This window comes from Heloderma suspectum, chromosome 2, assembly GCF_057233095.1.
Source record: "Heloderma suspectum isolate Gila_16-S chromosome 2, 16-S_ref, whole genome shotgun sequence".
Taxonomy (NCBI): Eukaryota; Metazoa; Chordata; class Lepidosauria; order Squamata; family Helodermatidae; genus Heloderma; species Heloderma suspectum.
The window spans coordinates 378,610,522-378,623,048 of record NC_139459.1 but is presented as its reverse complement, the minus strand read 5'-3'; the positions used below and the strand labels follow the sequence as shown (position 1 = coordinate 378,623,048).

Sequence of the window (12,527 nt, the reverse complement as noted above, 5' to 3'; positions counted from 1 at the left end):
ATTGTTAGCGATATGCTCTTTAAAATATTGTGGGGGGTTGCATCTCTTATTGTCTGCTTGCATCGCCTTTGTGCAAGCTTGTGCTCCTTTTTGTTTTCCTCACTTGGGCAAGACTTCCACTTTCAGAAGGTAGCCTTCTTTCCTCTAATAGCTTCCTTTACAGTGCTCATTAACCATGCCAGCAACCTCTTGGACTTGGTGCAACTTTTCCTAATCTGTGGTATACATTTTAGCTGAGCTTCCATTATACACGTTTTGAGTAACCTCCAAGCATTTTGAAGGGATTTAACCCTCATGACTCCCCCTTTCAACTTTCTTTTCAACAGTTCCTCATTTTAGAGAAGTTTCCTCTTTTGAAATCAAATGTGTCTGTGCTCAATTTCCTGAGCAGTTTTCCACTTAAATTTCAGTGGGAATTAGCCACTTACCTCGATGTAAACCAAAGGAAACTGTGGAGACAAAAAACAGGAAGAATCAGAGACAGGAATGAATGAAAAACTACACACAGGTGCTATATATTTAAGGCAGATGACCTTTACAGAATACTGTCATTCTAAAGTATGGATATGAAGATGAACAGAATTTTCAGGAAATTATTTGCTCTCTCAGTATACCCAGTCTACTCTAGTGAAGAATAAGTTTACAACCTGGGTAAACTTCACAAAATCTAATGAAGATTAGCTGCATTATAGCACTTTAAAATGTGGATACCGAGATTCAAGGCTGCTCATTTCTAATTGGTTTTGTGCCCACTCAGAACATTCCCATTTTCTCCTTTCAGCATTTATTTTGTCAAAAATTCAAAGATATTGCCAAGAGTCGTGTGGAAAATATCTAAGTTATGGACTTTGATGCCATAAAGACAAGACTTTGGGGCAGATGTCTGGGAGCCCACTCAGCAGAAGGAGCAGGAAGGGTGTTAAGAATTTGGGCCTTTGCTGAGTCTTTTCAAGTGTCTTGCCGGGATTCACTTTCAGTGTATTGGCCCTCATCCAGCCCATCACTGCAGCTAGGCACTGATCCAGGACTTGCACAGCCTCACCTGATTCAGATGTCACAGGGAGCTAGAGCTGTGTGTCATCAGTGTACTCATGGCACTTGGCTCCAAGACCCCTCGTGACCACTCCCAGTGGCTTCATATAGTTGTTAAATAACATTGGGGACAGGATAGCACCCTGTGGAACCCCATAGCTCAATGGCCAAGGAGCCAACGAATGGTCACTCATTGTTACTCTCTGAAACCAACCCCACAGGTAAGACTGGAACTATGGTAACACAGTGCCTCCAATGCCCATCCCATGGAGTTAATCCAGGAGGATACCGTGGTGAATGGTACTAAAAGCTGATGAGAGATCAGGCAGAATTAGCAGGGCTGCACTCCCCCTGTCCCTCTCGGGAAAGGGCATCCATCAGGGCCACCAAGGCTGGTTCAGTCCCGTAACCAGGTTGAAAACCAGACTGGAATGGGTCTAGATCATCAGTATCCTCCAAGAGTGCCTGCAGTCTTTCTCCACCCCAACCCTCTCAAGCACCTCCCCTAAGAAAGGGGTATTTGCAACTGGGTGGTAGTTTTCTAAATCCATTCGGTCCAGAGTGGGCTTCTTCAGGAGTGGCCGCACTACTGCGTCCTTAAGGGCAGCAGGGACCACCCCTTCCCAAAGGGAAGCATTTATCACTCCCTGAACCCACCCAGTCATATCCCTTCGGCTAGCTTTTATTAGCCAGGAGGGGCAGGGATTGAGAGGGCACGTGGTCGGTCACATGGCTGCAAGCACCTTGACCACATCATCAGGCTGCAGCAAGTCGAACTGATCCCACAAAATCAGGCAGACAGTTGCTTCAGACCCCTCGACTGCACTAACAACAGCATCAGGTTTGCTGCAGAGACCAGCGACTTTGTCCTCAAAGAGCGATGCAAAAAGGTCCCAGCAGGTCCTCGACAGGGACAGGGCCCCATTTGCTGGAAAGGGTGTTAACAATCCTTGACCCACCTGGAAGAGTTCCACTGGACGGCTGCTTGAGGGCACAACCGAGGCAGCAAAACAAGCCTTCCTTGCTGCCCGTAATAGGCACGATGATGTGCTCTAGAACGTGCTCAGCCATCTTCGCTTCGGGTCTTACGCCATTTGCGCTCTACCCAGCATCCGGCCTGTTTCATCCCCAGTATACCAAGGAGCTGAGCGGGCTCTGCAGCGCTGGAAGAGCAGCCTTTCCCTGCCCGGTGCCCTCCGGGAGTTTTGGACTTTAACTTCCATCAGCCCCAGTCAGGACGGCCCATGGTCAGGAATGCTGGGAGGTGATCCAAAACATCTGGAGAATACTCAGTTGGGAAAGCCGGTGCAGAGGTTGCTGATTAACAGGCTGCTCTGAGGGCAAGGTCCGGGCTGGTGTCAAGGGTAGGCATGGCTGGGCTTGGATCCATGTCCAAGCAGGGGCCCACTGATGAAGGACCCCCGGAGCTGCTCCTCCCCTTCACTGTTGCAACCTGCTTGTTCCCTGCCCCTCGCTCCGGCCCAGGCAGCGGAGGTGGGGGGAAGGAGGAGCGGGAGACGCCACGGCCTGCCTTCCCGCTGGCTCTCTGCCCGTCAGGCAAGCAAGAGGGCGCAACGAGGAGGGGGAGGAGCAGCAGCAGCTGGGGGCACTGGCGGTGAGAAGGTGGACTCACTGCGGCCGAGGGGCGCATTCAGGGTGCCTCGCCTGGGGCCCTCAAAACCCCGGAGCCGGCCCTGGGCAAGGTGTTCTGCCCATGCCGGTGCCAAGGTTTGCTTGGATGTCTAAAAAAGCAGCCCGGGGGCTGGCTGCGTGAACTGACCCGGACACGACGATTGCGTTGCATTTTATTCTTCCAAGTGCGGGTGTCGCATGCTGTCTTTGTAACTGTTGGTACGGCATTTTAGTCTTTGAGCTGTGATCTCCCAGAGAACCCTGGTTACTTGGCAGGTTGAAAATGAAATAACGTAAACTGATGACACTTGCCTTCTCCTTCAAGGGACGGAAGCCTTCATCCAGAGAAACAATGCGGAACTGGACTGAGAAAGGAGGAAGGGAAGCATTTTAAGGCGACTTTGCAGCTGCGCATGCATGCGCGTTCGCACACACGTCACGGCTCTGTGGCAGAGCACATGCGCGGCATGCAGAAAGGACCAAACCCTGGCAGCCCCTCCAGCAGCAACCAAAAGCAAACATTCAAGGTAGCAAATCTTCGCCCAGTGATTGATCCTCTTCCGGGAAGCAGGGTCCCCCGTGTGGGAATCCCTAGGAGCATCATTGTCTTGTCTTTTCGTTCTCTCTGGCTGACGCAGTTTGTCTCATAGGTACCATAAACCAGAGACCAGCCCCGGCCGTTTCTTAGGGGTCAACAAGCAGTGGTGTGGTGGATCCAGGGGTTGCGTGGATGCAGCACCAGCACTCTTCTCTTAGCAGGGAGGCTGATGTCATCTGGAACGCTCCCTGTTCCCTCTGAGCTTCCACCATGGGTTATTTCCCAGCAGGGCTTAGCAGAGCACACCGGTCACCATTTTGAATATGCAAGCGGCAGTATGCTCATAGCTTGCTGCGTGGTGCGAACCCAGCGTCGTGGGTTGTTTGAGGGGGCAGACAGCCTCAAATAATCCATAGCTTCTTTTAGGGTTATTTGACGGCTGCCTACTGCCCCCCAAACAACCCACAATGCCGGGTTCACATGACACAGCAAGCAGGGGTGGCCAGGGGCCCCCAGCACAACACGACAGCCCCGCAGCTAAATTAAGCCACAGCTGTTGTGTCGTGCAAACTGGGTCGTTGTTATCAGCAGTCCCTGTGGCGATGCAAAGTATTTGGGGCTGGCTGGGTCTCGAATGGGCGATTAGGACCCATTCGTGTTACAAAAGATCCTCCTGGTGGACATAAAAGCTGCCTGTTTAGATGGATGCACACAGCCGCTGGAAAGCCTGGCCTCTCCATAGGCGCATGGCCGAGGCGCCTGCCGCGACGAGCACCTGCGCTTCAGGAGGCGTCACCACGCGCGCTGCCAGCAAGGCAGCAAGGAACGCGTCTCCAGCCCCGGGGAGGACCAAGCTGGCCGCCGACGGGGCCCGTCAAAAGGGTGAGAGGCATGGAATGGAGTGGAAAGGGACCCGGGACCCGCGAAGCCTCCTTTCCCCACGGCAGCCTCTCCCGCTTACCTGTCTGTCCCGGCTTGTAGAGGGGCTTGTCTGTCTGGATGAAGACCAGCCTCTCCGGGTTCTTGACCAGCACTGTTTTCCGGCTCCAGAAACGCACCGTCGCCCCCTGCACCAGCACTGTGATAAACACCTGTGCGGAGTCTGTCCTGTCCTGTCTGGGAATCTGCGGGAGGGAGGAGGAGGGCGTCAGCAGCCTTGGGCCCCCGGGCCAAATCCGGCCCACCTGAGGCAGCCCCAGAGGGGGTCGCCCCTTTCCCTGGCCTCGCCCCTTTCCCTGGCCTCCGTCATTGGGTGGTTTCCCAGCTATGGAGCAATTTTTCCCCCATCCTAAAAGGTTGAAACCCCTCTCCGAAAGCCTGGTTACTGGCAGTAAGCATATTGAGCTTAAACCATGCTGGCATTCTGGGTAGTTTTTATACTTTGGCCCTGCGCCTTTTGTCTTTGGCCCTACCCACCCCTGAGAGCATCTCTGGGATTGAATTCAGGCCTCGGGCTGAGGGAGATCTCACACACACACACACACACCCCGCCCCACCTCGGCGCCTTCTGGTCCTGCGCAGAATGCATGGGGACACCGTGGTTTCTCTGCACTCAAAGCAACATTTGCTCTTGCTGACAGGGCTGGTGCGGGACGTTTGGCTTCCTGAGGCAAAGGAGAAGATGGCGCCCTCCACCCCACTCCGCGAACAGAAGCCAACCAGACCAGCAGCTGAATCTCACATCAGTGCTGCCTGCCTGAGGGCAGCAGTGTAGCGCAGAGGTGCAGGCCAGGCTGTGTGGCTCTCGGACCACTGTGTCCTCCACCGCCTTGCTGCCCCTCCCACCACCACCACCCCCTGCCTCCTGAGGCAGCTAACTCGCGCTGCCTAATGGGAGGGACGGCCCTGTTTGCTGAGAAAATGTGACAGTACACACACACACACACACACACACACATCCCAGACCGTTGCCCCACCTATGTGTTTTGCCCACTTACATGCTCTGTAAAAACACGATTTTAACTTTGTGACTTGATGCTCTCCTTTAAAAAAAGTAACAGGTCTTTTTTAGAAGAGGAAGATGTGTGTCTGTGTGCGTCTTTTTACAAAAACCTTCTGAAATATGTCGAAGCAAGTGCTTAAAAGAAGTGGTAGTTGACTGGACTCCCCCTGCCCCATGAAACTTCTACCACCTCCATGCATTGCTCAGGATCGATTCTCCAAGGGCACCATCACCTTTGTCATGATTAAGTCATCCTGGAAAAAACAAAATCTCCCTTGAGCAATTGTGACTGAGTGTGCAGCAGAGGGGCTCAAAGGGAGTGAGGCCTACCTCCAAGTGGATGATTATATGAGCTCAGTGTTCCCCATAAATCACTGAAAGCTTCTGAACATAACAATGAGTGTTCTCAATCAGCTTATATATTTCTGGGGCCAGCTATTCATAGATGCTAAATTCCACGTAGACACTTGGGGCTGTATCCAACGTTAGCCTAACTTAAGCCCCATTTATTTCAATGAGTCTTCTCTAAGTAGGACTAATATTACATACAACTCTTGGTTTCACTGGTGAGGACCTGGAAACGTTCAACATCAGGCCATCACAACATGGGGTAAGTGTTACCGACAACACATTAAGGAGGAGGACTGGCCATGGGGAATGCTATTTTAATCAAGAGCCCATGTCTCCCATAGCATCTAGTTCTGACCAAATGTTTTTCCTGAGGAAGAATTCTGTGTAACCTGAAAGCTTGTGTACTGCATTTTGAACACTGGCCTAATAATGAATGTGTGGGTTTTTAATTGTGTGGGTTTTTTAATTGTTACAAGTAGCATTGGGTAGAAAAGCCTAGGTAAAAATGAATCATTATCACTTATTGTGATAATGATCTGTCACTTGAACTGTCCAGAACTGTCACTTGAGGCACAGGTGAACTCAGTGGCACCGAGCATTTTTGATCAGCTTAGGCTGGTATACCAACTACGCCCTTATCTGGACAGAGAGAGCCTAGCTACAGTTATCCATGCCCTGATAACTTCTCGTCTGGATTACTGCAATGCGTTATACGTGGAGCTGCCTTTGAAAACGGTCCAGAAACTTCAGCTGGTCCAAAATAGGGCAGCAAGATTGTTAACAGGGACTGGCCAGCAAGCTCATATTACACCAGTACTTTTCCAGCTGCACTGGCTGCCAGTCCATTTCCGGCCCCGATTCAAAGTGCTGGTATTAATATTTAAAGCCCTTAACGGCTTGGGGCCAGGTTACCTGAAGGATCGCCTCCTCCCATATGTGCCTGCCCGGACCTTAAGATCATCATCAGCGGCCCTTCTCCGTGAGCCCCTGCCGAAGGAAGTGAGGCGGTTGGCTACTAGAAGGAGGGCTTTTTCTGCTGTGGCACCCCGGCTCTGGAATGAGCTCCCTAGTGAGGTTCTCCTGGCACCTACATTGTATTCCTTTCAGCGCCAGTTGAAGACCTTTTTATTTTTCCAGGCATTTTAGCATTTTAGCTTTCTAGACTTTTAGCTTTGCTGTTTTAAATCTGTATTTCAAACTCCTGCACTGCTGCTAGGTTTTATTTTGGTTGTATTGTTATATTGTGGTTTTAATGTTCTATATATTTTAAATTGTTTTATTGTGTGCTGTTTGGTTTTAATTTTTGTGAACCGCCCAGAGAGCTTTGGCTATTGGGGGGTATAGAAATGAAATAAATAAATAAATCATAGGTACTACTTTTCTGAGTCATTTGAACTGTTGTACGTGGCAATCTTGGTTTTCCTCGGCAAAATACCTAGGAACACTCAGTTAAGATGAGAAATAGAAACAGCACACAAGACGCTCTCACCTGGAAAGAGACACACTGGAACAAATCCGTCTGTGACACCACGTCCCCGATAAGGCTCCTGTTCTCTCCTCCATATTCTAGCGTGCTGCTCAGGGTCACCGACTCATTCAGGTAGCTCAGCTGGACACAGATTTTCTCAGGGGTCTCGGTGTGGATCAAGACGGGCACCAGCACCAAATACTGTCTAGATGGGGGGAAAGGTTCCCGTCAGAGGACTATGGAGTGATGACTGTGGGTTGTTCATGATCTTCAGCATGGTATAGAGAGCTACAACCCACATGTTCAAAATCTAAGATAATCAGCCAAGAGTGATTTTTGCCTTATTCATCACCTCTCTCTGCATTACATTTGTTTCAAATTCAGAGAAAGAATGACTGAAAGAAAGAGCTCTCTGTGACTGGAGACAGACAATAGTTCATTTATCATCTGAGAGGCGATGGCAGTTTGAAAGAGGGATCCTCTGCTTCTAGTGTGGACACTCATCCCACTTTTGCCTCTGGTTAAGCAGGTCTCCTTCCTAAATGGAAGGAGCAGGGGAAGGGAAGAGGGGGGGACACACTTTCCCCTTGCAAAGGTGAATTTATCAACCGATTTGACACAATTGCCGCTGCTGCTGTGGACTCTTTCTCCACTTAAACATCTAACGAATTGTTCGGAATCTGAGTACCCGTACTTATAAAGGAATAAAGGAAACAGGTAACCATTTCCTCATAAAGCAATATTAAACTTCAAGACCTAACATTGACCAGGTTCACACGACCGGAAAAAGAAGTCACCATGGCTTCTTTTCCTTCCCCACTCATGTGAACCCAGCCATTGAAAGAAATCTTTTTAAGTTCTACCCCCCTGGAGCAGAAGGCTGACTCCCAACTTGTTTGACTCTGGGTTCCTTCACACTGAGCTTTTATCCTGCGATTGAGATTGCTCCTTCACAGAAGTTTGCAGGCTCTTTACATGACGCCGTGATCATTCAAGGCGTCTCCTGCACTAAATGCCCTTTGTTCCGTTTTTAAATAGATCGCAGAGAATGAGCTATCAAATTACCCCGTTGTGTTGCGCTTCAGTTTCCTCCGTGAAAAGAGGAAAAGCGGCAAGAAGAGGAGCGAGATCAGTGAAAGAAAACGGAACACTCAGATATGGGGAGAAGGGGGGGGCGGGAGAAGGAAGCACGTGAAAAAGGGAGTCATTGTGATCCTGCATTTAAAACGGAAGCAGAAAGCCCTGTTTTAAATACAGGATTTTAGACTGCTGTAGAGATCCCCAACATGTGGCATTTTCAGGGCGCTGGAGGGGCTGTCGGAGAGAGGCAGCAGAGAAGTACACCTATCAGTGCAGCTGATCCAGCCTAAATTTGGATCCAACCCCTTGTTAGTCCCTCCGCACAGCTTTACAGGGGGTGAATTCACACAACTGAATCTTGGCTTATGGATTTCACTTCCACTTCTTGTAGCAGGGAATGCCACAGGCCAAACATCAGTTGCGTGAATTCACAGCTCGGTAAAGCTGCGTGGAGAGCCTTAGGATTGTACTCCGGAGGCAGAGAAAGGGGAAGCTGGGAGAATCAAAGTTTGTGGGAACCAAAGGTGAGAGAGGCCGCAGGGGCAGGGTTGGGGGAAGCCTTGAGCAAGCGGCTTACGGTTCTGGGGTGGATGCCGAGGTGTCCGAAGGAAGGAGAAACAGCAGCAGGAGAAAGATGGTGGATCCCCCCAGTCTCCGGCCTATTCCCATGATGCTGAGAGGGCAGCCTGTGGACAAAACAGGTGGAGGTGAAAGCTGGATCTTTGCACCTCTGGCCGCTCCCTCTTCCTCCAGCACCCTTTATACCATCTGTCTGCAACTGGCCCACAAAGCTGAGGAGAAAAAGGAGGGGGTTGTATTGCCACAGCCAAGAGGAGAAGCTGGAAGCTCTGCCAAAGAACACACAGAAATTCCCCTGCAAGCAAAAAAGGAAGGAAGAAGAAAAGAGGTCATTGACAGTGCTTATTACACAAGGCACTGGCCCATATGTGAACCATTTATGCTACAGCCTGTTCCAGGGGGACAGCTGCCCTGTTGGTTTACCTCTAGTAGGGATCAACTAAGCATATACTCCAAAACAACAGGGAAGGGGGTGCAAGACTCAGGCAGCCCGCTCCACCAAACCTGAGGCACAAAAACCTAGGTGCAGCCACAAATCCCCATCCCAGAACAGACTCCTTTCCTTCAGAGCTGTCCGGTATGGTTGGCAGGAAAGCCAGAATGTCAGAAGCCACAAATGGGGCGGGGGGGGGGGAGAGTAAAAGGAGCCCCACACTGCCTATTCTGTGGTAAGGGCGTGGGGTGCTAAGCCAAGTGCCGTGCCAGACCCCTGCCCCAAAATAACTTCTAACGCTATCCGGTGCCATTTTATTTAGGTCTTGGAATAACACAAGGGGAGGAATGAGCATGGCACCAAGAGGGAAGGGCCTACAAACGTTTCCTTTCAGCAAGTAACAAGTGAATGAACATTCTCTGTCACACAACAGTCCCAAAAATGCCCTCAAGCATTAGCAACAATTTTTAACAATATTTTCAACAGCTCCCAGACATTTGAACAGTTCCCAACCAGAGTTATTTCCAGTGCACAAAATGCATGGTGCAGGGGTGCAGAACCACATGCCCGGGGGCCAAATAAGGCCCACAGGCCAAATACAGCCCACCTGAAGTCCCAATACAGCCCCTGGGGTTTCCCAGAGGGCCCCACCCCCTTTCCCCCAGCCACCAGTTGTTTGGTGGTTTCCCAGCTTTTGTGAAGTCTCTCCGCCCATTCTAATAGGTGGAAACTTGAAATGCCTCTCCCAAGGCTTAGCTACTGGCAGTGAAAGCTTTAAATTGACATATGTTTGGCTTTTGGGGTATTTTGGCCCTGCCCTGTTTCATTAGCATATGGAAGGAAAACAGAAGTTTTACCTCTCCTCATCTGCTGACTTGTGTGCGTTGGAAGCCCTGCTGAGTTTCTTCAGGGAAAAGAAGGGGAAAGAGAGAGAAGGAGGTGGGGTGGGGTAGGATTTGCTCTTCTGAGCAGCAAGTGTGAGATGGATGGAAAGAATCCTCCAAAGATCCGGGGAGTTGAGGGGCTCTTTTTCTCCCTCCTCTCAGGATTCAGTAATTCAGAGTAAGCTTGACAAGTTCTCAGTGCAAGATGGCCCCTCTTGATTTTGGAGAGGCGATTTTGTGAGGGGAAGTAGGGCAGGGCAGGGCAGGGCAGGGGAGTAGATGGGTCTTTGGCTATCACAGGTTCAGGCGAGAAAGACAGCCAGGGGAATGCTGGGCATTGTCTTAAGCAAAGACAAAGGTAACTGCAAGAGTCTCGTAGGCATGTCGGCTTTTCCCCTGTCTCTCCTTTGAGGACGACGTTGCCTTTTTCCCTTTCAGATTCCAATCTGACACAATATTGGTGGTTTCATGGCTTTAAAAGGTGCTAATGCTTATTAAAGTAAACTGCCAGGCTTAAATATTTCTTGATGGGTACCTTCCATGGTTGTTTCCCTGAGGAAAGAGCTGACATTTGCAAGTTTTCATACAGAGGGATAAAGAAACACATCGGGCTGGCAAGAGAGGTGTTTCCAAGTCTAACCTATCTCACAAGGTTGTTTTGAGGACAAAATAGAAAGGAGGAGGGTCATCTACACCTCTTTGGGCTCCTTGGAGGAAAGGCAGGATAGAAATGGAATGAATGAATGAATGAATGAATGAATGGTATGAAAGTTTGCTGTCATGTGTGAACTGAACTGTCCCATGGAGCTGTTATTCGGTCCTTCTCCAAGACTAAAATACAGTCCCCTTTTGCAGAGACAGCCCATTTCTTTTCAAAACAACAGAATTTGTGGGTTGCTTTGTAACATCTCTTCCTGTTGGGGAAGACATTTTAATATCTTCATGGTGGCTGTCATCTAGGAATGGGTGAACCCCCCGACATCCAGACTGGAGAGGGGGTGTCTGCTGTGGGGAACTCCGCAGGGACCCAAGTGGCCCAGATTTCCCCACAGAGCCCTGGCACATCTGCTGGATTTTGTGGGGTGGCTCTCCAACGTTATAAAAGGCACAATAGGCTAATGGTGGCTGCCATTCGCCTGTAGTGGGAAAATTACAGCTATGATGGGCATATTTTACACCATTTGCCGCCATAAAGCACTTACTGTACTTCTACGTAAGTTGCAGCCATAAACAGCCACCATTTATGCAGAAGTACACGCTCTGCAGCCGCAAATGGCGTAAAATGCAACAATTGAGACCATAATTTTCCATATTAAAAATAGTTTTCCATATTATATGACCATAATAATGGCAGCCATCATTAGCCTATCGTGCCTTTTATAAGGCTGGAGAGCTGCCCCACAGGAAATCCAAAAGACCTGGAGATGAGTGAAGCAGTCCACTGAGGACGCCGCTGGAGTCCACAGCGGATTTCTCCACCATCTCTACTGCTATCCATGTCTCCATGTCATGGATTTTACACACTTGGCACTTCACCAAACAGGTAAAATCTATCATTCATCTTCTTCTAATCGCACCGCCAATATCACCACAACTGGGTGGAATGTAATGGGGGAAAGAACTCCACTAGCCACAGGGCTTCATCCAAGAAGCGTTTCCCACTAAGGATGGTCAGCGACTGTTTCTACGGTACCTTGCCTAAAATATGATCAATAACTTGGTTAGCATGATTGATTTCTTATACTGCCTTTTTATCTAATTCTTTTACTCGTAAGTAGTTCTTTCTTGCTGTAAAGAAGAATGAGATAGAAGGGTTTTTTTAAAGATAGACATACAAAAACCAAGAGATACACGAGTAAGGGTAGTAAAAAGAGGAGGAAATGCTACCATATGTTGTATGGTCCAAATGGGTACGTGGGGGGGGGGGGGGAAATCACATCCTAACACAAAACTAACATTGCACCAGCTGAGCAGTGACATTTATTTACAGAACCCTGAACTCACCATGTGCTCCAAGGCAAATATATCCTCAATATACACAACAGTAGAACTGTCTACTTGGATTACTTTTAAGTGAACAATTTAGAAATACTTATAAGTTCTAGGGAAACACATTTCCCCACTAAGAGTGCAATCCTATGTATATTTAGTGTGGTGTACACTAGTGTGGTGTAGTGGCGAGAGTGTTGGACTGGGATTTGGGAGATCTAGGTTTTAGTCCCCATTTGGCCTTGGAAGCTCACTGGGTGACTTTGGGCCAGTCACAGACTCTCAGCTCAACCCACCTCACAGGGTTGTTGTTGTGAGGATAAAATGGAGAGGAGGAGGAGGGTTATGTACGTCGCCTTGAGTTCCTTGGAGGAAAAAAAGGCGGGATATAAATGAAATGAATGAATGAATATTTAGACTGGAAAAAAAGTCCTACAATTCCCAGCATGCCCTAGGAAGCATGGCTGGCTTGGGCATGCTGGGAGTTGTAGGACGTGTTTCTGTCTAAATACACATAGGATTGTGCCCTAAATTAGCAGTTTCTCAGTTACCTATAAGTTTAGTGTAGGTTGCTTCCTGGGGGTGACAGCAAAGCTATC

At 49.2% G+C, this 12,527-nt stretch overlaps 1 protein-coding gene across 3 annotated transcripts in view; it reads right to left on the bottom strand.

The window, feature by feature from the left end:
- LOC146356328 (alpha-2-macroglobulin-like) overlaps positions 1–8,775 on the bottom strand; it is a 64,399-nt gene extending 55,624 nt beyond the window's left edge. For 2 of the 3 annotated variants that reach the window (XM_084831157.1, XM_084831158.1), the window contains exons 1-5: positions 8,621–8,775; positions 6,985–7,168; positions 4,164–4,326; positions 2,977–3,029; positions 429–449 (exon numbers count right to left, since the gene is read on the bottom strand). In XM_084831157.1, the coding sequence (XP_084687283.1) occupies positions 429–449; positions 2,977–3,029; positions 4,164–4,326; positions 6,985–7,168; positions 8,621–8,712 (513 nt within the window). In that variant the 5' untranslated portion in view covers positions 8,713–8,775. Of the gene's footprint in view, positions 1–428; positions 450–1,991; positions 2,217–2,976; positions 3,030–4,163; positions 4,327–6,984; positions 7,169–8,620 lie in introns of those variants that run through there. The other variant, XM_084831159.1, reaches the window with a different exon arrangement.
- Between the last annotated feature and the right edge of the window lie 3,752 nt (positions 8,776–12,527).